This window comes from Calliphora vicina, chromosome 5 (assembly GCF_958450345.1).
Source record: "Calliphora vicina chromosome 5, idCalVici1.1, whole genome shotgun sequence".
Taxonomy (NCBI): domain Eukaryota; kingdom Metazoa; phylum Arthropoda; class Insecta; order Diptera; family Calliphoridae; genus Calliphora; species Calliphora vicina.
In genome coordinates, this window is record NC_088784.1 from 112922450 (window position 1) to 112949169 (window position 26720).

Here is a 26720-nt window from a genome sequence, read left to right on the forward strand (position 1 = left end):
GACTCTTGTTTATAGTTTGAATTTGTAACATTTTGTTATTTGAAATAAATAATTGGCAATTTATTTGTATGTATTTACATATGTATATAAAATAGCATTTAAATTATTTGACTAACAACAAATACATAAAAAACATACATACGTGTAACGATGAGATCGAACGAACTACTTTAATATTTGACCATAATGTTCTTTGTTATACAATTTAAAACGTAAAACAAATCTAAAACGAGAATTAAATTAATAAATTACTTTTACATAAATATTTAATAGTTTGAATAACACTCACAGTAGAAATATAAATGCAACGAAATAAAATATTGCGCTGATTATATTGAATAAACCAGGGAATGATGTTAAAGATGCTTTATAAATGATTGTATATAAAGGAGCTGCTAAGAATGGAGCAATTGACTGCAAGATATTTTTTATTGAAAAGATTTTACCTAAAATATGTGGGAAATATAATTAATATAGACATTATATTTTTAATACTGTTGAATAATTGTGAAAATGTATACCTAAATCGGTGGTAGGTACAATATTGGAAACAATTGTACGACACATTGGACCTCCAACAGCTTTCAAAGCTCCTGCAGCAATTCCTAAATATAGGTGCCATGCTTCCGTTGCTACACCTTGTATAATACTGCGAATAATATCACTGAAGAAAGCTACCAACGCTAAAGTAACCACTGACAAATTAAAAACCTACAATAAGAAAATATGTTTACAATAATAATATACAAATAAATTACAATATATGTTTGCAAAAATTATACCTTTCGCATTATTAAAAATCCAATTAATGCTCCAAACACCGATGTAACGTGGCTTATTGTTTCATAGAATGTAAATTCCCTCACAGTCCATTGAAATTTTTCTCGTACAAATAAATAGAACACTGTCATTGCACCGTCCAAAACGAAAATAGACAAAAACATAGTGCCAGTAACTAATAAAATAATACTGCGATCATAACAGGGTCGTGCTTTAAAGCATGTAATCCACATATCCTTGACATGTATGTAACTAAATAAGCCGGCGGATTTGGCCTCTTCTTCATGAACTTTGCTCTTTTGGTCCAGAGTTTCATTTGCCAATACTCTCGGTACTTCGCCATCATTTCGTAGGTCGACATCGTGAAAATTGTCCCTATCGACATTTTTCTTATCGTTCTCGTTGCAATCTGCCGTTAATTCTAATGTACTCGTTAATATTGTGCATTTCAAAGGAAGATCGTTGCAACACTTTTGCACAGTGTTTGATTCAGTTTCTGTGGACTTGAATTTCAAACTTTCGGGTACATACAATGCTATATAAGCAGTCGCTAAACACATTAACACACCCGATAAAGAAAATGTGAAGGTGGCACTAGTGGCAGCATACACAAAACTAGAGAGTAATGAACCGGCCATAAGACCAATTGATAAAAACGCTTCCAATGAAATCATTCTACAAATTATAATAATAATAATAATAATATGTATTGTAATAACATTTTATGGTCAATTCACTCACCTATACGGTCTTGTTTTAGTGTCTGTTACATCGGATATAAAACAAAATGCAGCAACTGAAAACACACAATTACCGCCTAAGATTGAGTGAGGAATTACGGCCAATATGTAATACCAAGGATTAACTGGATAATAATTTGATAATTCGCAAATTATTGCCGCAATAACATAAGTACAAGAAAAGCCTTAAACCACACAAAACAAATTTACTACACCATTTCCAATTGAATTTTATAATAGTATAAAAACAACTTACCTATCATTGATACCAATAATAGTGGCTTACGACCATAATGATCAGACCATGATCCAATAAATACTCCACAGATCGCTGGAACTATACTTTCGAGAAGAGTCCGTATCATAAACAAATTTGCTACATAGGGCTGAATTTCTGTTTCGATTTCCTTTAAAGAACAATTCGATAAAATTCAGTTTTTTTATTTACAAAAAGTAATATGTACACAATTTCGATTTAGAATTTTTATATTTTCACCTGCAAATAGCCGGTAACGTTTTTTGTTCCTAGTTGTTGGCAATCACTTTCATTATAACCAAAAATTGTAGTGCATGCTTGATATATAACTTCATTTCTCATAATTGTTCCTTGTTATAATGCAGAAGGAGGCATTTTGTTATTTGTAGTTAATTATTAGAAATGTATTAAAGAGAGAAGGTTGTGCTTACCTGATAAACTGTGAGAAAATACCAATATAAAAACAATAGGTTCGATGTAAAACATATGAAAAAATGTCGCCCATTGATACTGTTTCAAGCGCGTCCACGTTGATCTTATTGCTATTTCTACCATTTTTATTTAAACAAAATAAATAAACATTTAAACTTGTTTTTGCTATTGTTACTATTTTCACCCAAATTTCTAGTTTTCGCATCAAAGTTTGTGTTTGAACTGAAGTTTAGACAAAAATCAATTCAGTTGTTAACTTCTCCCCGATGAAGCTTTCGTTTGAATCATTTTTTATATCAATAATAATTATAAATGATCGCATGTATTTTTTTATTTATTTTTGTTTTGTTTTTGGATACTACAATGTTTAGCCGATTATTTATATTTATATACATACATACATACATACAATTCCATACACAAACGTTATTTATTTTGAATTTTGTTAATTTAATAGTTATACATGTTATAGGTGATGGAAATACATGCATTTAAACAAACGTATTAAGTACAAAAAATAGTTTTTTTTTTATTTTAATTTATTGGTAGTTATATTTATTTATAAGGTACTTTTCGCGTTAACATATGTATGTAGAAGTCTTTGTAATTAAAGCTTCCTAAGAACTAAAAAAAATGATGTTGTTTTGGACAAAATCCAAATTGTACTGAAAAGAATACTTGTTAGCCAAAAACACTACTTCTGTTAGTTGATGCAAGTTATTTATATTAGTATTTACATATTTATGTATATACATATGTATGTAAGTATCTTTCGACAGTTATTTTGGGGAACCACACTTGCTCCAAGATGATAAAAAACATCTAAAATGTATTTTAATTTGTGCAACCCAGTACACATTTAAACTGGTTTTAATTTACATGAAATTATAATCAAATTGAGTATGTATGCAGTATGATCTACGACATTACTAAATCACGAATATGAGTTTATTTACAATTTTGGGTTTTGGCAGCAGAGTTTCTGATCTGCGTGTATTACTCTATGTAATTAAACCAAGAGAAAAACAAATAATTTGCTTGTCTGATTTCAAAGTGATGAATGGGAAATATTTTATAATGAGTAATAATGGATGATTTTAAAATTACAACTCTATTTTTAAATATAAAAGATAAAATATTGTTATTTTGCTGCTTCTACGTGTGAATTAGTTCACTTTTTCATGGTCCATAATTGTATTTGTAATACCTATTTTGAAAAGAAGGATTGAATTTATTGCTGTTTGTTTCATTGAATAATCGTAATCAAAGTAAAATTTTCAATAAATTGTTGTTTGAAGTGAAATACTAAAAAAATCAATTGGTATAAATTTGGTGTCAGGGGTAACGGTAGTAAACCTTGAATACGAGAATTATTTTTTATTAATGTTTTGCTTTTTCATTAATTATATATTTATTTATACCTATTTCTTATTATATAACAGCTCACAAAATGTTACTAGACTCATAAGAAATTTTTTGTTTTGCCAAAGTAATCTAAGAATAATAGGGCAAATTGTAAGTCTAAACAATTGTTTAATAAAAAATCAACATTTACAAATTTCAAATAGAGTACACCAATATACACATTTCTAAGGTTATCATTACTTATGGCTTGCAGTTTCTTTTCTAATTTTTAGCACAGTCTTGTTAAAAATGTAAATCACGTTTACAGTACACAATAACCACAAAATATGTACATACTTTTTATGTATAACTAACAGTTTCGAATCCCAAACGTGCAAAGTCACTGTCAGCGGATATTTTGCGTCATAATACTTCGGCTCAAATTTCCAGTCAACACACACACTTAGTTTAATGTCATACTAGTTCAGGCTCAGATCAACGGGAGAGTTCACAAATTCTCAAACCGAAATTTTTTAATATAAAAATAAAAAAAACTATATTTTTGGAATATTTATATTTTTGAAAAAATATATGTATTTCGGGATATATAAAATTCAAATTTCCGTTTTCCCACAAAAAGTATAATAAAATCTAACAGGCATTTTAAGAGAAAATATTTTTCTCTTTTACTAAGATTTACTTAAATAAAATTTTTTTGGAAAAAAATAGTAAAATAAAAAATAGTCAATTTTCAATTATCATTGGAAAAACACTGAGAAATATTCATCTAAAATTCCATGAATAATTAGCTGTATCCGCCTGTGTAATTCAAATAATGAAGTTTAAAATTAAAATAAAATCTATAGATAAAAATGTGAGACAAACAACCTAAAATTTACAAATATATTTCCCCTAGACAATTTTCCTCAAATTGTTGATTGGTTGGTTTACGTGGTAGATTACTGCGTTCGAACAATCAAGTAGAATCGAAGGGACCCCGTTTTAACATCAGCAAATTGTACTTTTAAATAAAAATTAAAAATAGTGATGGCAAAAAAATTATTATTTTTTTTTTTGTGAAATAAAACTCTGGTTAAAAAATATTTTTCCCGATTTTGACCCATTGTAGATCCGACTTACTATGGCGATATATACGTCGTTGCAAAGGTCTTTGAAATATCTATCATTAGATATCCATATTGTCTATATTAATATGTTTTTTCAGGGCTACGGAAAGTTGATTTCAAATATGTGAAGAAACGAATGTTGTTAATTTTTATACCCTTCACTATGAGCGGCAAGGGTATATCGTAGCATATTCACCATTATTGTTTATTGCATAATAAGAATCTACATAAGTGATTCTATATGTGGTAAAAATTTGGTGAAATTCTACTTTCACAAAGTGGGTCAAAAGATCAATTGAAATATTACTTTTGTTCTAGATGTCTACTAACACAAACATTTTAAACCCAATTATTTCGAAATGGAAAAAAATATTATACACTATTGTTTTATTAAGGGGACGATATATAAGTTTGTCATTCCGTTTGTAATTTCTACATTTTTCATTTGCGACCCCACAAAGTATATATATTCTGGATCGTTATAGATAGCGAAGTAGATATAGAAATCAACTATACATCAAACAAATTCTTTTGTCATAAATTTTTTTTTCACTAATAAATTAAAAAACTTTTTTTTTAAAAAATTAAGTAGAAATTTATAACCGATTATGGCCAATAAGCTAGGTTATTGAAAATAATAAATAAAATAAAAACAATTTCGAATTTTTTTCAATTTGAAAATTTATACTTTACCTAAAAATATTTAAAATTTGTATTTTAAAGCACAATTTGGTGAATGGTATATAAGATTCGGCACAGCCGAATATATCTCTCTTACTTGTTGCATTTAAGATGGAAAAAAACGGATTAAAATTGTGCACCAGGCCAAAGAGCACTTATACAAACATGAAGTTTTTAACACTAAAAAATAGTTATGTTCAATAAAATTTTAATTCTTTATTTACATATTTTTTAAATACATTTACTGTATTTATAAAGAGTTAAAATAAAAAATAAATATGTAAAACTAATTTAAAATAACACTATAATATGTGGAGTATTTCTGTTTTTTGCGAAAGACAACCCTAAAAATAAATAAAAATAATAAACAAATTATGTATAATAAAATAACATTAAAATATATTAACTTACAAAATTAAACCAATCGCTAGAAGAAAGAAGTTTGCACTTAAAATATTAAAGAAACCCGGATAACTTTTAAGAGTAAACCCGTAAACAATTGTATATAGTGGCGATGCCACAAATGGTACAAAGGCTTCCAATGCACTTATAAAGGAAAATATTTTGCCTGCGAAATTAAAACAAGCACAAGAAAATAATATGTTAATTAAGAAAACTTTAAACTTTTAGATTGAATTTTATGAGTTCAGTACGTACCCAATTCATTTGTCTGCAATATGTTGGTCAAAACCGTACGCAACATTGGATTGACAATGGATTTTAATGCTCCTAAGACGATGGCCAAATATAATTGCCAATTTATGGCTGCAAACCCTTTCATCAAGCAATTACAAGTATTCGACAATAACCCCAATATTGCAAGATTTAGCAGTGGAATTTTAATGACCTTAAAGGAAAATGTTAATTGAATATCATGTTAGTTAATTTAAAATGTATTGTTTGTACTTTTCTTAGCAACCAAATACCCAAAATATTTCCCATAATGGGAACTAATATACTAAGGGTTTCGTATGTTGTATATTCTCTGATCGTCCATTGAAACTTCTCACGTATAAATAGATAAAAAACAGTTACAGACCCATCTTCAATGAAACAAAAAACAGATGAAATTTTACACAATATATTATTAAACTATGTACATTAGGGCCGGCCGATTTGTATGGAGGATCAAAAAGTAAAAAATCGTATAGCAGAAACGCATTCTATGGAAAATTCTAAGAAAGTTTCCTCAGGTCTAAAATCAAATCCTATCTTGCGCATTTCGTCTTTTATCCAATAAAAAGACTATTAAAAAAAATTATATTGAAATATTGGATAAAAGACGAAATGCGCAAGATAGGATTTGCTTTTAGACCTATTATTTCTTGGAGAAATTTTCGTAGAATTTTCCATAGAGTGCGTTTCTGCTATACGATTTTTCGTGAAAAAAATCGACCCACCCTAATGTACATATATGTAATCTACAGTCAATCAATGTTGCACATATTCTTACCTACTACAAATGCACAAATAACTAAAGTGGATACAATCAACAAAAGTACAGAACGAGCTTCATGTTCTCTGAATTTAAAACACGTCTTATACATGTCTTTAATATGCTTACAGTCAAATACATTTTTAGATGTCCTTTGATTCTCTTCCAGTGGATTCAGCGCGTTATTTTGAATATTTGGCATTGATTGAGCATTTAGGCTTTCCGGTATAACGAATATGATAAATAACATTGCAAACAATAAAGACAAAGCGGATATTGAAAATACCAACGTCGATGAGGTGTAGTCTCTATATATATAACCAGATGAAAAGGATCCCGCCATTAGGCCAATGTATATAACGGCTTCGTAAAATACCATTCTAATCACCAAAAGTGTAAAATTTTATTTTTATTATTCACTTTCTTTCACTTACATACATACATATGTTCGCAATCTTATAAGTATTTTGAATGTATGTACCTAAACAAAACGTTTTATTTAGTAATATTTATTAATAATAGTGGTAATTTTGTAAGGATGTAATACAGATTTTTTTTAAATATTTATGTATAAAAAAGCGATAATAGTTTGTATTTTTTATAAGCCCCAACCCGATTGGAAGCCTTCTTAGATATTTCAAATTAAGGGGATGTATCAGCTATTTTAATAATAGCCTGTTTCACAATATCGAATATTGCAAAAATACGTTCTAAAAAATATTCCGATGATAGGAAAACGTTAAATGGTGCCTCAGCGGCTTTAAAGTTTGGAGGTGAATTTACAATGGGAAAGAGGTATTAACAAGTTTTAAAGTTATTACAAATTCCCCAGACCATAGAATGTATGGACCAATTCTAGGGGGAACACGGCCAGTAGCTTGATATTCTAGGACCACACTTATGTAAATATGTATGTATACCTGTATGGTCTTTCTTCAGCGGTGGATACATCGGAAATATAACATAGTGCTGCAACAGAATAAGTGACACTATCTCCCAATAAAGAAAGTGGCAAAGAGGCCAATAAATAATACCAAGGGCTGACATCTTCTACATCAGAGCAATGGCTTACAATAGAAGTAACAGTATAAAATAGAAAATAACCTGAAAATATAAGGTTAATAAATTTAATTAAATCTACAGAAGCACATATTTTATAACCAGTAAACGATGCTATTAACAAAGGCTTGCGGCCAAAACGATCAGACCAAGCACCAACAAATGATCCACAGAAAGCTGGGACTATACTTTGAATCACGGATGTGGTCATAAAAATTCGGGCGGCATATGGCTGAACTTTTTCTTCTATTCCCTTCAGCGTTAGACAATCAAAATAGAGAATAAATAATAAATATTAACTAAGCAGGCAGTTGAACGTAGTATCTACATACCTTAATGTAATCGGATGAGTTTCTGGTGGATAATTTTAGGCAATCTGTCGTGTTATAATTGTAAACAACGGTACAGGTTTGAAATATTATTCTATTTTTCAAAACAGTAGCTAATAAAACAGTGATAAGTGAGCAGCTTTTCGTATAAATTTATTTTAATAAGCATTTGGGGGATTCAAACGGTGTTCTATTAAATCATATTATCATAATGTTCAAATTTTAGTTGTGTTTCAAACAAAACATTAACACCAACATTAACACCAAGTCTGGTTATGTGTTAACTAATAGTTATACTGGCAGTTTTCGTACAAAAATAATTTTAAACGACAGTACATATAACTATTAGTTAGCACCTAACCAGAATTCGTGTTAATGGGGGTAAGAATTTTTGAACTATTTTATTGTTTTGTCATAAAATAACATATTTTTGTTTGAAGTGCAACAAAAAGTGGTTTAAACTATCATAATATATTAGGACATTATGACAATATGACTTAACAGCAGACCGTTTTATTCCGCCAATTGTATGTATGTATGTAAGTTAAAATGCTTCGTCTTATATGGAAGACAAAAAGTTTGAAAATTTACCCCTACCAAAATAAAGCTTTCTATGATTTAAAAGATTCACAAAATATTTCGAATAAATTTTTTGTTTTTGAGATGATGACATGACTCTTTACAAATCACTTGCAAGTAAGATAATTTAGTACACAGAAAAAAAGTTTCAACATCAAAGAAATTAATGAAAATATTTTTGGTGAAGGTAGCCAATGCGTGTAGTAATACAATTAACACATACGATAAATTTTGGAATTCTGATGCCTTTAATATTAATGGATGTTTAACTGGGTTTACTGATTTTTTTACGTTTCAGTTTTTATAACTAAATCATTAGATAATGCACATGGAATTTATTATAAAACTAGCTGACCCGACAGACGTTGTCCTGTCCTAGTTAAAAAAATGCTTGTGTTCGATTTGTAAATTTATGAGAAGCGGTTTGAAAAGGGTAAAAATAGTTAAAAAGGAAAAAAAAACGTATTATTGAATGATCATTTTTATTCATATAGGACATAGAATAGAAGCGCAACTGAGAGACAAAGAACCTAAGGTTGTTGTCAAAAACCTGTCTTGCAACAACAGAATACATGTAAATCAATGTACATATTTTAAGTTTTTATATATTTAAGAAATAGAATTTTGGTCTGAAAAATTAGTGATCACAGATCGAGCTCCTTTTCTTGATTAAACGCTTATTGGTCAAGTTATTAGCGAATTTAGATATTTTGAGTTATTATATAAAAAATCGATTTTTGGTCAGAAATATGAGTGATCACAGATCGAGCTCCTTTTCTTGATTAAACGATTATTGGCCAAGTTATTAGCGAATTTAGATATTTTGAGTTTTTATATAAAAAATTGAATTTTGTCCAGAAATATGAGTGATCACAGATAGAGATCTTTTTCATGATTAAACGCTTATTGGCCAAGTTATTAGCGAATTTAGATATTTTGAGTTTTTATATAAAAAATCGATTTTTGTTAAGAAATATGAGTGATCACAGATCGAGCTCCATTTCTTGATTAAACGCTTATTGGCCAAGTTATTAGCGAATTTAGATATTTTGAGTTTTTATATAAAAAATTGAATTTTGGTCAGAAATATGAGTGATCAAGATTGTATGGACGAAAAAAACTTTCTAGGTACAGGCCGTCCCCCCTCTAGAATTGTTCTATGTATTGTAGAAACACGTTGTGTAAAATATTAGGATGATAGGATAACGTTAACTGGTGGCGCAACGACGCTGAAGTTTTGAGGTGCATTTACTAGGGGAAAATATGCAATTTTTTCAGTTTTTGTAAAAATTTTGCCATTAAATAATGACTTTTACAATTTAATTTAAAAGAATCGAAATGTGTACGTAATTGTCGTTATAATAAGATATAAAAGACAAAAATTGGTGAAAAAATGTTAAAGTTATTAAAAAATCGCCAGGCCATTAACGTGTCTCAGGCCACTAGAACAAGAAATTTATGAACAAAATTAACATATTTTGAGAAATATTAAAATAGAAGCTTATTTTTACTTAAAATATATCCATATTTACTTGTATATGAGTTTTTGTCCTCGTAGGATACCGTTAACCTATTCGCAGGTATGACCAAAAAAATTAAATTTTTTAACGGCAGTTTCAAAACTCCAATTTCAAATTTTTAAAAATTTTGTTAAACAAATTTCAGAATTTTTTGATCATCACATGGGGATTTATTGACAACATAATAGGGAATAAAAATGTGAAAAAAGTATGTCAATACCTCCTATAGTTTTTCCGTACCTGCGATATAAATTTTGCGATTTTCGATAGATATTTAGATATTTAGAGTTTTTATATAAAAAATCGATTTTTGGTTAGAAATATGAGTGATCACAGATCGAGCTCCTTTTCTTGATTAAACGCTTATTGGCCAAGTTATTAGCGAATTTAGATATTTTGAGTTATTATATAAAAAATCGATTTTTGGTCAGAAATATGAGTGATCACAGATCGAGCTCCTTTTCTTGATTAAACGATTATTGGCCAAGTTATTAGCGAATTTAGATATTTTGAGTTTTTATATAAAAAATTGAATTTTGGTCAGAAATATGAGTGATCACAGATCGAGCTCTTTTTCATGATTAAACGCTTATTGGCCAAGTTATTAGCGAATTTAGATATTTTGAGTTTTTATATAAAAAATCGATTTTTGTTAAGAAATATGAGTGATCACAGATCGAGCTCCATTTCTTGATTAAACGCTTATTGGCCAAGTTATTAGCGAATTTAGATATTTTGAGTTTTTATATAAAAAATTAAATTTTGGTCAGAAATATGAGTGATCACAGATCGAGCTCTTTTTCTTGATTAAACGTTTATTGGCCAAGTTATTAACGAATTTAGATATTTAGAGTTTTTATATAAAAAATCGATTTTTGGTCAGAAATATGAGTGATCACAGATCGAGCTCTTTTTCTTGATTAAACGCTTATTGGCCAAGTTATTAGCGCATTTAGATATTTTGAGTTTTTACATAAAAAATCTAATTTTGGTCAGAAATATGAGTGATCACAGATCGAGCTCCTTTTCATGATATAAAAAAATAGAATTTTGGTCAGAAATATGAGTGATCACAGATCGAGCTCTTTTTCTTGATTAAACGCTTATTGACCAAGTTAATAGCGAATTTAGATATTTAGAGTTTTTATATAAAAAATCGATTTTTGGTTAGAAATATGAGTGATCACAGATCGAGCTCTTTTTCTTGATTAAACGCTTATTGGCCAAGTTATTAGCGCATTTAGATATTTTGAGTTTTTATATAAAAAAATCGAATTTTGGTCAGAAATATGAGTGATCACAGATCGAGCTCCTTTTCATGATTAAACGCTTATTGGCCAAGTTATTAGCGAATTTAGATATTTTGAGTTTTTATATAAAAAATCGATTTTTGGTCAGAAATATGAGTGATCACAGATCGAGCTCCATTTCTTGATTAAACGCTTATTGGCCAAGTTATTAGCGAATTTAGATATTTTGAGTTTTTACATAAAAAATCTAATTTTGGTCAGAAATATGAGTGATCACAGATCGAGCTCCTTTTCATGATATAAAAAAATAGAATTTTGGTCAGAAATATGAGTGATCACAGATCGAGCTCTTTTTCTTGATTAAACGCTTATTGACCAAGTTATTAGCGCATTTAGATATTTTGAGTTTTTATATAAAAAATCTAATTTTCTAATTTCAGAAATATGAGTGATCACAGATCGAGCTCCTTTTCATGATTAAACTCTTATTGGCCAAGTTATTAGCGAATTTAGATAGTTTGAGTTTTTATATAAAAAATCGATTTTTGGTCAGAAATATGAGTGATGGCCAAGTTATTAGCGAAATAAGTTGGGCTATGACCAACATTTAAAAAAAAAATTGTCTAAATCGGTCGGCCGTTCTCTGCTGATGCAATTACCAAAGAACGACATTTGATTTTTATACCCTACACCACCATAGTGGGGAGGGTTAATGCGTTTGTGCAGATGTTTGTAACGCCCAAAAATATTAGTCCACCCACCTTAAAGTATACCGATCGACTTAGAATCACTTTCTGAGTCGATTAAACGATGTCCGTCAGTTTTGAAGATATTTCAATCAAATTTGGTATATATTATTTTTTCGGCCCAAGGAAACTGGTTGAATCAAATTCATGTCACCAAATTTTGTTACGATCGGTCCATAATTAGTCATAGCTCCATATAGACCCGCTTCCGAAAATCACTTTAACGTGCATAAATCGCTTAAAAATGTTGGTATACACACAAAATTCTACATAATTAACTTTAATATAGACATAAATCACACGACCTAATTTCATGGTGATCGGTCCATAATTGGTCATAGCTCCCATATAAGGCCCACTTCCGAAAATCACTCAAAAATATAAATTATTGAAATTTTAAAAGAAAAATGTTTTTGCTCTTTTACTTAGTGTAGTGTATTATATGGTCGGGCTTGACCGACCATACTTTCTTACTTGTTATTTATATAGAAGATTAAAAAAATTACATGACCGTATAAAGCTTTACTTCTCAAATTGACAAGGTGGTGGATCGTATTAATCCCTTTAGTATGTAATATATACTTATTCTGAATGATTTAAAAATATTAAATTTTTAACTTTAATTGAGCAGTTTTTGAGGATTTCATATCTGACAACCCTGTAGCTGTAGTCGTGTTTTACATTAGTATAATTTTTGAAATTGTTTTCTCTATAATTATTTGAACGTATGTAAACAATTTTATTCCATTTTTAGAGGTATTTTTAAAAAGGTTCAGCTCTCAAAAACGGCCGCATTTAACCGAAATATTTTGGAAACCGTGTTAAAATATAACAATCTTCACTTTTAAAGAAGTACATTTCCACTTTTTACGAGGCAGTAATACATACCTGATAAATTGTAGGCAAAAACCAATATCAACACCATTATTTCAACTAAATAGAAACGTATTTTTTGCCATTTGCATTGAAATCTTAAATGAGACATGTCTGTTTCGGCAAGCAAACTTTCACTGGCTATGGTGGATACAGAATCTGTGTTTCTCCTTCTATATTTACTAAGTAATGTACTTTCTTCATTTGGATTTTCATTATTCTCCATCATATTTAGCATCGTCCGTCAGTCGCTCAATACTATTTATTATTCACACTGACTTTCTTATAAATAATGATTTATAAATAACATATTCATAGTTTATCATTATTTGCTCTCAAAGCATTTTATTCTTATTATTTAGTTGGAATTTAATGAATCATCGGAGGGGATATTTTTATTTTATACTTCCTTTTAATATACATTAGAGCGACTCACTTTGTATAAAGAGGAAAGAAGTGTTATTTGATACACATTTGGCAATGGCTTGAGAAAAAATAAAAATATTTTTAAATACCTAAAAAATGGTGCAGCTCACGAACAGTCGCACAAACAAACTATGTTGGGAATTATCAAAAAAAAAAAAACAAATACATATTTATTTTAAGAGGAATAATAAAAATGCTCATTTCTGTGAGTCGGTCTAACATACATATCTACGCTGTAACTATTATCTAAATTGAATCATTCGAAATATGTAATTTTAATTGGGATCAAACCTATATCCAAAGAAAAATAAAACGGCATTGTATTTTTTTTCCAATTTGTATAATTTGAGTTTCGTCGATCAAGGCGAATTCATACAAGATGGTCTCAGTTCTACAAAAACAACGATTGGTATTAACAAATGTCAAAAAACCAAAATGAAAAATTAAACAAATAAGTATTTAAACTAAATATATCTTTATATATATAATTCTTCGGTACGTGTGTTAGTAACTAAACTCCTCCTTAACGGCTTTGCCGATTTCGATGAAATTTGTTGTGTGTGTTTGAGTGGGTCCCTGGATGGTTTAGATCAGACATCGGCAAAGAGCAACCTTAAGAGCTCTCTGGTTTTATTTTCTTTCACACGTACGTAATTGGCAAAAAAAATTAAAAGAAATCATTCTTACAAACCTTTGTATCAGTGCACTGAATGCCAGAGAGCGGTACTCAAAAAACGCAAAGTGGTGTTAGTGTGCAAAGGCAATTTTACTCTCTGCCGATGTCTGGTTTAGATTCACAATTGACCTATATAGGAACAATGGGCATGGCACCTCCCATACTATTATAGTACTATTATAGTGGAAGTCTTAAAACTATGTGTGTGCCATGGCAGAACAACGTTTGCCGGGGCAACTAGTTGTATATAATTAAATAGTGAGGGCTTTACTTATTTATGTAAACAATAAATATTTTTTTAATAAGCTTAGAATATGTAGATATTTAAATATAAAAACAAGATTTGACAGTTGTTTGAACCAAAAAGTGAAAAAAAAAATTATCAGCTGTATGACTGACTCCACCTTGTATAATTTTGTCGTAAAACTGATCATTCGCCATAGGGGCACATCTGCCAACAGCGAATAACTTAAAAACCGAGTAATCGATTTTGTTACATTATCAAGTTATGTTTTCGTTTATGGATTGTTTACCATCCATGAAAGATTAATTTTACATAATCACGTGAGGTAGACGCGATTGGTTGTTTTTTAATAATCTATGAAAATATTTCAGCCAGTAAATTTTTTGTGCTAACTTCTTTAGTTTTTGTTATACAAAACAGATATTCAGCCCAATTATGAATAAAAAATTCCGCGGGAGTTTGTTCACCGGGAGTTTTTCCCATTGAATTTGAATAGGAAAAATGAGAAAAGGGAAAAAACTCCCGGGGAATTTTTATTCATAATTGGGCTGATTGATTGAAGATAGAATGTCAATAATAGTGAACAATAAGTGACAATAGTCTTTTCAATCATTTAATTTGAACTAAAAAAAATGTATATTAAACCTCTAAACTCCCCCTGGGGCACATTCGCCAGATACAAGGAATCCTTGTGATGTAGAGTAAAATGTTGATAAAATATTTAAAAAATCAGTCACAATTTGTTTAAATTTTTTTTGTTAAGTTATGTGGAATAGACGACAATAAGGCCCTAATTTTGTAAATCACGTCACCAAAGTGATATTTATATGTAAAACAAAAACAAAATTTAAAAAATTTTAAAAATTTGTTTTTGTTTTATATACAAATTTTCAAATTATGAAAGGCAAACCAACGCTTGAATTTTGGTGCGTTTGTTCTGTAAAGAATTTGGTCAGTCTAGAAAATGTTAAAAAAAATATGTATATTATATGAGATAGGCCAGATTGAAATTAATAAAACTAAAGCCAACATATGCACTCGTTCAACAATACTGTATTAACTCAAAATTTCAAAATTTTCAGTAGAGGGCAAAAACTGTTTGTGATTACATTTTAAGAGAATTTGAAAATCCGAATACATCATAGTAAGCAAATTCCTTTTGAAAATATATTTACATTGGTTTTCTTTAAAAATTTTGGAATTATTGCAAAATAAATCTATTTTTTGAATTACAACCATTTTTCTGGAACTTCTCGATATTTTTTTGTATTATTTAATCAACAAAACAAAAAATTTAAATAAAACAATTTGATTATTTTTAACTTGAATAAAGGCTCAATTCAAAATAATACATTTTTTTATGAAAATATACGATGTATTTCTATTTAAATTTTTGTATTAACTCAAAATAATACCTTTTTGTTGATACAAGGTAGTCACTAATTATCACGAAAATGGTCTCAAATGTGATTTTCAAAATGAAAGAGAAATCGGAATACAATGAAATTTTTACAGTAGATAGATATTGATGTTGTTAGTTGATTTCTTGCAAAAAGTGAATTTTTAAAAATTTTGAGTTAATACAGTATTGTTGAACGGGTGCGATATCTAAGTATCCGAAACAAGAAAAAATTTACGAATATGTATTGTGGTTTTAATATGATAATATGCAAAATAAGTTTAGAGATTTATTTATTTTTTGTTTCAAAGTGTCATAATTTATTAAATAATTTAATATCTTAAACATCAAAAAATACAACATTTATTAACATGTGTATATTATTGTGTATTAAATATTTGTTTCACCTGATATATGTATGTATATGTAATTATATAGTATGTTGTATTTAGATTTGATAGAAGATACGATTTTCTACAATACAACTCAATGAATGTAATTTTTAAACAACACTCGATAATTTAAAACAGAACTAGTATTAAGAAGGATTGAGATGAATTCAAAATCCTTTACAAAGAATTGTAGCAGCTTGAAAAATTTAAGAATTATTTAATTTATTTAGTAATAATTTTTGAGTGTAACATAATAAATAGTGTCTACGAAACTAAATAAATAAAAAGAGAATGGATGACGATAATGATGATAACGTTTATATCGAATACACTGGGGTCATTTCGACTTATACAGTAGACCTGAGCTTTAATAAAAACATTTGCGATGCCAATTTTGATGATAAAATCGTTTAATAGAGTCATAAATAAAAAGTGAACAAAAAAATTATAAATTATCATGAATATGAAATGATGAATAGTAAGTAGTGCGAAAAGTAAAATAAAAATCTATAAATTAAATAGCTTTTACTAACATAATATAGCTTTTAATATCAAGCTCTGATTTTGTGCAATATTCAATTTAGTTTAGTTCTATTGAACTTAACACTGGTTGGCTAGCTAAAAATCATCTTATAAATGAAAGTGACTCTGCTGTTAAAAATGTATAGTTTTACACTTAAGCCACAGCATCGGTGGAGCATTCTTCTTCAACGGTAATGTACAAACCTTCCTCCTCATAGGCCGAATCGTGCTTAGCCAATATTCTTAGCAAAGGACGTAATTTTAACCACCACTGGCTTTTAGGAATACGTTGCCTAAAACATTTATATACACATGTAAATAGTTAATGAAGATGTTAAATTAAGTTTCATATAAACTCGAACTTACTCGAAATTGGTTTCAGAAATCAAATCAGCCAATGGAGTGAATCTGTACTGACGCCTTACAATGCCCAACAGAACAGCAGATTCCTTGTCAGTGCATTTAATGGTACCGTCAGCTTGCTTGTTATTTTTGAATTGTTCCGAAAACCAATCCACACATTTAGCAGCCATTTTTGTACCCATATTACGATCAAATGGTGTTGGAGAACCGCCCTGTTGCATATGGCCTTTAATGAATACATTTTATACAAATCAGTTTTATAATTTCCTTTTCTAATTTGTTTAATTTAAATTCATTCAAATCTTACCCAAAATATTCATACGGCAAGAGAATAAGCCCTTGCCTTCCTCCGAGTACAAACGATAAATAAAATCAGTATTATAGTTATCAGAAGCTTTTTCATTGCGTAAAATCAAACCACGCTGTACACCTTCAGCCATTTTAGAAGCCATATGGTAGACGTCTTGTTGTAAATCTTTAATTGAAAACTTCTCTTCGAATATGTAAGCGGCATCTGCTCCACCAGCCAAACCGGCCAGCGTGGCTAAGTACCCACAATAGCCACCCATAGTTTCGATGACGAAAACACGTCTCTTAGTACCTTGGGCCGATTGACGGATGCGATCGCAAATCTCAGTGATTTCATTAAGGCCGGTATCGGCACCCAGCGAAAATTCTGTACCAGGAACATTGTTGGAAATAGTAGATGGTATAACAGCCAATGGTATACAAAATTCAGGATAATTATTGCGTTGGTCGGCAATTTGACCGCAAGCATGGTAAGCTTCAAAGCCACCGATAATCAGAAGACCTTGAATTTTAAATTCCTTGAGACGTCCAGCAATTTCGTTGAATTTACACTCGGGCAGTGTACGCTTAGTACCTAAGAAAGCACCACCTTGGCCTACCCAACCAGTAACATCAGACCAGCCCATCTCTTTAATATTGCCAGCAATTAGACCTTCAATGCCATCATGAATGCCGTACACGACATCACCACGATAAATGCAATTACGCACAAAACTACGTACCGCAGCATTCATACCGCAAGCCGGTGCACCAATATGCATAACGGCCAAACGATATCCCTGAGTTTAAACAACAAAAAAGTTCATTTTCGTAAGCACCATTTTCATTTTGAAATTCTCATTTCAAACTCACCTGTCCCTCATGTTTAGGTGGTTTCAAGCGAGTCAACATCTTGTAGGTTTCCAAATTGCGTTCAAATGAACGACCACGCAATTTAACAGCCAATTCCCAATTTTTCTCAGACATGGCTTTAGCAACAGCTTGAGTGCGTTCAACACACTCCATCAAAGGAACACGGACGGCTTGATTACCATCCAGTGAAACTACAACGGGGACAGTTTCATTTGTAGCTTCCATCAAAGCCAATGTAGCTTCAGCTCCCATACGACAACCCAAAACACGATCAAAAGCACTTGGGTTACCACCACGTTGAACATGGCCCAAGACAGTAATACGAGTATCTTGTTGTAGCTTATCTACAACTACCTTTTTAATATCTTCAGCCGAAATTGCATTGCCATCGCGATCAATAGCACCTTCAGCTACAATAATAATATTCAAACGCTGGCCAGCACTACGTTCCTATACAACGACGCCGACAAAAAATACCAATTAATATTTATCGAAAATTGTAATTTCGTTAACATAAAATCAAAAACTACTATGAAATAAATATACAATGCAATTTATAGTTTTTTTATTATCAAAAAGCAGAGTATTTTGCATTGATATTTCTATAATAATGAATACTAAAAAAAAATGCAAGATGATGATATTAATTTGATGGATATATGTATTACTACCATACTTTTATTATGAATGTAATGTGTAGACTAACTACTCTTATATATTAATGTATTATGTAGTTACAAACTTTGACATTATGAGACCAAAACCATAAATGTATGAAAAAGCATATGATGATTTAAAAAGCATATACACGCGATATCATTTTCTAAAAAAAAACTAACTCGAAGCTTATTTATAAAAATAAAAAACTACTACTACTTGATAATTGTTTAAAATTTGAAAATAAATCATGTTCATAAAAATAATGTAAATGCGTTACATCTGGATTGCTGCTGTATGTAAATATTAAGTCAAATTTAAAAAACCCCAAATTAGTAAAAAATAACGAAAAAATGTTAAAACGAAACAAACAAAAATACGAATTTACTTTAAAATTTAACAGTAAAAACATAAAATGAAATACATGAGAAAAATTCACAAAAATATTGGATTAGAAAGTATGCACCTTGAGCAGTTCCCAAAATATACACAATATACTTAGTATACATTATCCCTAATTTCATCATACTTTCCGAAAATACAAATAAGAATTTAGAATAAAAAATACCAATACAATTCAGAGAATTAAAATAAAAAACTAAAACAAAGTACCAGCCTAACCTGTAATAACTTTTCACATAAAATATCACTCCAATCCTGTGGAGCCGGATCTTCGGGTATAAATATAGCGTCAGATCCGGATGACATACCGGCTTGAAGGGCTAAATAACTAAAAATTTTAAAATCAAAATAATTATGAAGATATGAATGCAAATGTATTTTTGTGTGCATGTATGTATGTATACAACTTTATTTTTACATACAAATATTCACAATGATTGAGACGATATCAATGATGCATCATATATGGTATGTTATGGTATGTATGTTTATTTATTTATTTATTTGTTGGTGATGAATCGCATTGCAAATTAGAATCATATTTTGCAAACATGATGTGCATCGAATGGTGCAAAATGGAAAAATTAATAAATGAGATGTGCTATCAGGATACGCATTCGAGTTATGTACAAAATAAATTTATAAAAACAAATTGCTTTTGCTTTGTCTGCTCTGCAGGTGAGAAATAATCGCTAATTAAAGTCAACAACAGCCAAAATAATCAAACGAACAGAGTTAAATATGTATGTAGATTTTGAATTTTGTTACATCAAAAAAGAAAAAAAAATAATAATTATAATAATAAAAGCAACATAAAAAATAAAACATTTATATTTTGGCAAACGTGAAACAACTTCTAAATTTTGTTTGTTCTTGCCTGACTTAATTGTTGGCAAAGCCTTTCAGGCCAATCTGATTTTGGAGGAGCTTCAGGAATAAAAATGTAATCTGCTTCACATGACAAACCAGCTACTAGAGCCAAATAGCTGTAAAAGAAAAATAATGATAGACACAAAATGGATGATAGAGAACATATAACAACGACAACATATGTATATTAGTCATCACTGGTGGGGAATACAGATGAATGTACGCTCCATAAACATACGTACACATGAATAATACATACTACATATGCATACATATATTTTTCTCTTTTTTTTACAACCAATCATTTTTAGATTGATCTGAAGAGATATTAGAGGGAACATGTGCAAACATTTATGATACATTCACAATTTAACGGACCTCACTCTCTAAACATTGTTACAAAGCACTGTCTCTGCACTGTGTTAGTGTATTAAAGGTTATACAAATTGAATTTAAAAAAAAAAATCATTAAACCACTCGTCACCAATATATCGCAGCCAATTCATCATTTGTTTTGTTTTTGAATCCTAAACTAAATGAAACCAAAGCCATAAAGGAATTATAACAAATATGTGTTTCTAATTAAAATTAATCAAGCACTATCTGTCTAAATATATTGAAAATAAGTTTTTAGATATTTTTATTTGTCTTTAAGTATATATGCTTTAAATAATGATTATTAATGGTGATATTGAAAGATTTGTTTTTACAGAAATAATACTCCTACTAATATGTGTATTTAGTCTTGCCTGTATTAATTTATCGCAAAGTTTTTCTGGCCAATCGTGTGGTGGCGGCGATTCAGGACAAAAAACATAATCAGCCTCTGATATAATGCCAGTAACTACGGGTAAATAACTTATGCAAAGGAATTAATAGCTTAATATGAATACAAATCATATGTACATAATTTAAATTTGTTTTCTAAAAATCGTTTAGCCAATTGAATTGTTTTTATTTTAAATTTTGATTTCATTTCGAATTGGAGATTAGTATTTAATTTGTACCTTAATGGATCTAAAATTTGTATGTCAAATATTATGTTTGCAATTTACGATCGGATGTCCACCAAAAGCAGTGATTGTAAAATTTTACACAGACATCCTATCGTAAAATTGAAATTGATATAATTTCAATAATATTATCTGTGTTTGTGTGTGCGGCATTTTTTTATAAAACTTACCCACAATGTCTGCCCATAACTTCCATAATAAATGTACGCTGATGAGAATAAGCTGTACTAACAATAGCATCAATAGCTTCTATAATTCGATGTAAAGCTGAATCAGTACCAATTGTCATATCAGTACCACAGAAATCGTTATCAATGGAGCCAACCTTAGTAAGAAGAAAAATTAATAGTACAAAATAATTCCACTCGAACATTATAATACAAAAACACAAAAAAAAAATTAAATCGAGTTGTTGACAAAAATTAAACGATTAACAAATTATTGAAAATAAAATGAAAACTTTAACTCAAAGAAGTTATTATTTACTTTAAACATCATACAAATAATAATTTTAATTTTTTGTAAACCCCAAAGGGGTTTAAGTTTTATACCGGGATTTTTGTAATTTTGTTATTTTTCTTTTCTATGTAACGTGATTACTTACCATTCCCACGATGTGCAAAACATCATGTTTTTTTCTTTGTTCATCAGTAATTTTTCCATCCTTTAACAATTCATCCAACAATGATGACCACTCTTGGCGGAATAAATTTGCACCAGTCAACGAACCGTCACCACCAATTACAACCAAGTTAGAAATGCCTTTTTGTATAAGATTGTGGGCAGCCTTTAGACGACCAGCGCGTTGACGAAAATCAGTACATCTTGCTGAACCAATAACGGTACCACCACGATGAATAATGGATGACACAGAAGACCAATTAGCTTCAACGATATTATCGCCGCCATCTACCATTCCTTGGTAGCCTTCACGAATAAAGTACGCCTGAAAAAGAAGAATTTAAAAGTAAATTTTAATTTGGCTTAAGTTCATTTATTATAATTACTCTGTAATAATTCAAATAATTCCACTGAACATTAATTTTAGACAATAGGCAAATTAAATGCATTTTCTACCCTGCCAAGAGCGTCATAAAGAATCTTTATTGTAGATATCGCACTTGATCAACAAGAGGGTATTAACTCAAAATTTTAAAATTTTCAGTAGAGGTTAAAAACTGTTTGTTGTTACATTTTAAGAGAATTTGAAAATCTGAATACATAATAGTATATAAATTCCATTTAAAAATATAATTACATTGTTTTTCTTTTAAATTTTTCCAATTATTGCAAAAAAAATCTGTTTTTTGAGTTAATACCTTTTTTCTGAAAAAATGTGAACAATTTTATTATAAAAAGAGTCACATTTCGAATTAAAATCATAAAGTAAAACAAATTTTATCAACAAAACAGTATCAACTCAAAATACAACCAAATATAAATAAAACAATTTGATTATTTTTAACTGGAATAAAGGCTCAACTCAAAATAATACCTTTTTTATGAAAATATACGATGCATTTCTATTTCAACTTTTGTATTAACTCAAAATAATACCTTTTTGTTGTATAAAAGTAGTCACTACATTATCATGAAAATGGTCTCAAATGTTGTTTTCGAGATGAAAGAGTAATCGGAATACGTTGAAATGTTTACAGTAGATAGATATTGATGTTGTTAGTTGATTTCTTGAAAAAAGTGAAATTTTCAAAATTTTGAGTTAATACCCTCTTGTTGATCAAGTGCGATATCATCTATTTAACTTACTATTATTGGGAATTAGAATATGAGAAGCCAAATTCATATATATTTTCTTTGTAAGACGAAATTTTACTTATTTCTCGCTAGTCTTTAATTTTGTATGCGAATCTATAAAGGTTTTAATAAACCGTTTATTATTTATTTTTTTAATAAAAATGTCTGCAAAACAGACTAGAAAGAAATAAACCTTTTTTTGACAAAACTGCACTTTATACCTATGCACTTTCATACATTATAATTTTTGTTTTACTATATCTTAATGATTTTTAAAAAAAGGGTCTGATAACTATATATTTTTTTATTAAATTACATATTCATATATACATTTATATTTATTTAAATGTTTGCTTAAAAAAAAATGTTAATAATTTTGTAATTAATTGTTTTTAACTATTTTTATTTATACTATAGGTATTTGTTAATATATTTAATTTAGTGGCTTTAATTAGCCGTTAATGGCCCCTATATATATAAATTGAAGATAAATAAATAAAATATTTATTATAAAAAAAAAATCTGATTAAATGAGCAAAATCGAATCACATAGTTTGTTTAAAATTGTGTTTATATATAAACTCTCAATGTTACAAAGAATTGTAAACTATATTGAACACTAGTCATTAAAGCATCTGTGTATTTCAACGATTTTGTACCTATGTAACTATGGTAAAATAAGATATCTATTCCTGAGTTGAGAATATTTTTATAATTTTGCTCTATCAAATTGAAAAATTTATAAAATTTTATTTCATATTTTAACTTTGCCAAATAATTCCACTCATTTCTCAAAAAACTTTCCCATGCACTCTGCTATCGTTTGTACACAAATCATATTGAAAATTAGTGAAATAAAAAACCAAAGAGAAACATTCTTCCTAAATTTTAATTATGCAGTTTTTATGTATGAACTATATAGAACAATAATGGTCAAAAATTGTAATTAATTATATGAAATTGATAGGTATATCCAAGGCGAATTAATACAAGGTGGAGTCAGTCAAACAGCTGATAATTTTTTTTCTCGCATTTTGGTTCTAACAACTGTCAAAGCTTGTTTTTATATTTAAATATCTACATATTCTAAGCTTAATAACAAAATATTTATTGTTTACATAAATAAGTAAAGCCTTCACTATTCAATTATCTACACTATATTAAGTTTAAATACTTATTTGTTTAATTTTTCATTTTGGTTTTTTGACATTTGTTAAGACCAATCGTTGTTTTTGTAGAACTGACACCACCTTGTATGAATTCGCCTTGGGTATATCTATCTAATTACATTTAAAAGTAAAAATATGTACATATAGGTATGTAAACCCATATCACTATGGTGAAGGGTAGAACAAACTTAGAAAGTTATGTTTAAGTATATACATATGTAGGTATATACACAACATAATATATTTTTAAGTTTAGTAAGGATATAAACCTTTGATACATTTAAAAATTGATTATGAATTTTCAAAAATATTTTTTAATTTGGTAATAGGTAGGTATAAAATCGTAAGGGCAAAAAATGACATATACATACATCCAATTGTACATAATTGGTATGTACATATGGACAATATGTACCTACATATGTATATCAGTTCTATTATTTAGTAGTGCTATGAATTCTTTAACTATTGATGGCAAAGTCGAATTAATTAAAAAACTAATAGTTAAGATACATTTCGTCATTATACATACTTCATATATGCATAAATGTATATAAATACTTTTTAAGTGCTATAAAAGTGTATATATGTATGAACAAATTATACAGACAATACACATACTACATACATATGTACATACATATTTACATAAATATAGCAGACGTAATTTAAATGTATACTTTAAAATAACATTGTTTGCAAAAGTTCAAGTTTTAAAGAAATAAACAAACACGTCCATTACTTCGTAAAATAAAGTGTGGGGAAATGAAATTCTGATGACACATGACAGCAGACGATGCAATAAACAAATGCAATGACAATATTAATTAAAAAAAAAAAAACAAAACATAGAACTAAAACAATGCACAACTAAAGTTACAACAAAATGAAATTGATAACAGTTTCATTTGTTTGGCAATCGTTTAGTTGTACTAAATAATCAAAAGAATAAAATCCAAAAATAGATGTCGAATGTCAAATAAGAAAACAAATTAGGAGGTGCTTATCATCACTTAATTGAATTTGTGAAAATATAAAAATATGTAGTAGTCGCACGACCATGAGTAATAAAAATAATTCAAAGGTTAAAAAAGGCCTGTGAAAAATAAAAATGATTGATCAACACTAACCTTGCAACCCAAATAAATGGCCATCCGGACACAAGCTCTTACAGCAGCATTCATACCTTGGGAGTCACCACCACTGGTGAAGACGGCCAAGCCCTTTCCCTTGTGGGAGCCACGTTCAATAAATCGTTGTTTAACTTTAGTGGACGTCATTTTTTATAAATTCTTTCAGATTTTCGAGAATAAGTAAAACTTGGATATTTTCAACTTTTTAAATGAAATTAGAAAAACGGTTTTTAGGTATTTCTTTTTAACACATACAAGCACTTAATTTCTGTATACCAAATAGACCGTTGAAATGTCTGCGATATTTTTCGACACTTTTCCTTTTATTTCAACAAAATTTGTTGTTAACTTGCACTTTTGTATCAACCTTTTACACTGGAATAATGATTGATTTATCTGTGAATTTTATGAAGTAATTTTTGTTTAAAACTTTATTATTAACTGGCTTCCCAATTGAGTTAAACGAATGAAGAGTAGAAATTTGTATATGTGTATGAGTGCGTTCCGCCAAGGTGACACTAGAGTTTGGCGTTTCAAGGTGACCTTTATCGATTCTGTTGTGAATCTTTTAGTATACAGTAAAAGTGACGTAAATAATTGATAAAATAACAGTTTTAACAATAAAAATTACGTAAAATATTAAAATAGCATTAAATGCTAAAAATTGTGGAAATAAGTTGAGTTCTTTCTACAATTAATATTTTAAATTTACAACAGAATTTAATTTATTTTTAGAAAATCTTAGATATTTACTTTGTAAAATCTCTTAACTTTTACGGTATAATCTTGTAATTCTGCTTTGTCTGACAGCTTTCGTTGTTCTGCACAAAACAGCTGACTTTTGTTTTGACATTTATTTGCTTTCTTTTTTCATTCGATTGTTGTTATTTTTAAATTCTACCAATTTTTCTTTTTATCAATATGTATATACTTTTTTATTAAATAAAAATTTAACCATTTTATTAATAATGAAAACTATTTTTAGTACATATATTTTATATTTAAAAACATTTGCTTTATTTAAGAAAAATGTAATAATACATTTAACAAAGAGTGACAATTGCTACATACATATGACAAGTACTAAATACTATAGTACACTAATACCTCAATTTACATTATCACAATGAAAATTATCTTTTTTAAACTTTAGGTAGGTATGTAGGTATATATATTATTTTTGAAGGAACATTTACTAGTTGAATAATAAAATTTTATTCTATTAACATATTAAATCATAAAAAATTTAATAGTTTTACAAAAAATATTCAGGATTTCAGTATTTTGTGTTGTGCATTAACGAAACCACTCATTCGAACAATTGCATCAAGTGATAGCTAGTTGTACTACAAAATATTTGATGGAAACCTATTTCGAAATTGAAAAA

General features: G+C 28.8%; 3 protein-coding genes across 6 annotated transcripts; all 3 read right to left on the reverse strand.

Annotated features, from left to right (window-relative positions):
- Positions 1-3: 3 nt before the first annotated feature.
- On the reverse strand, positions 4-2416 carry LOC135960629 (probable peptidoglycan muropeptide transporter SLC46). The gene is made up of 8 exons (XM_065511967.1): positions 2208-2416; positions 2017-2126; positions 1777-1927; positions 1522-1705; positions 783-1455; positions 522-711; positions 290-446; positions 4-223 (listed from the first exon to the last, which is right to left on the reverse strand). Exons 1-8 carry the CDS (start codon positions 2329-2331, stop codon positions 166-168), a joined length of 1647 nt encoding a protein of 548 aa, XP_065368039.1. The 5' UTR covers positions 2332-2416; the 3' UTR covers positions 4-165.
- A 3135-nt stretch (positions 2417-5551) lies between these two features.
- Positions 5552-13393, reverse strand: LOC135960436 (probable peptidoglycan muropeptide transporter SLC46). Its single transcript, XM_065511729.1, has 9 exons — positions 13167-13393; positions 8187-8296; positions 7957-8107; positions 7716-7899; positions 6814-7175; positions 6267-6403; positions 6018-6207; positions 5772-5928; positions 5552-5704 (listed from the first exon to the last, which is right to left on the reverse strand). Exons 1-9 carry the CDS (start codon positions 13387-13389, stop codon positions 5647-5649), a joined length of 1572 nt encoding a protein of 523 aa, XP_065367801.1. The 5' UTR covers positions 13390-13393; the 3' UTR covers positions 5552-5646.
- Positions 13394-16680: 3287 nt separating this feature from the next.
- On the reverse strand, positions 16681-25866 carry Pfk (ATP-dependent 6-phosphofructokinase). Of its 4 annotated transcripts, none has more exons than XM_065513883.1 (8): positions 25331-25863; positions 21881-22222; positions 21447-21601; positions 19613-19721; positions 18335-18784; positions 17481-18261; positions 17177-17399; positions 16681-17103 (listed from the first exon to the last, which is right to left on the reverse strand). In XM_065513883.1, the coding sequence occupies exons 1-8, from the start codon at positions 25478-25480 to the stop codon at positions 16965-16967; spliced, it is 2349 nt and encodes a 782-aa protein (XP_065369955.1). In that variant the 5' UTR covers positions 25481-25863; the 3' UTR covers positions 16681-16964. The 4 variants fall into 4 exon arrangements, with proteins under 4 accessions (XP_065369955.1, XP_065369954.1, XP_065369956.1 ...); XM_065513882.1 differs by lacking the exon at positions 19613-19721 and adding an exon at positions 20271-20379; XM_065513884.1 differs by lacking the exon at positions 19613-19721 and adding an exon at positions 21013-21121.
- Between the last annotated feature and the right edge of the window lie 854 nt (positions 25867-26720).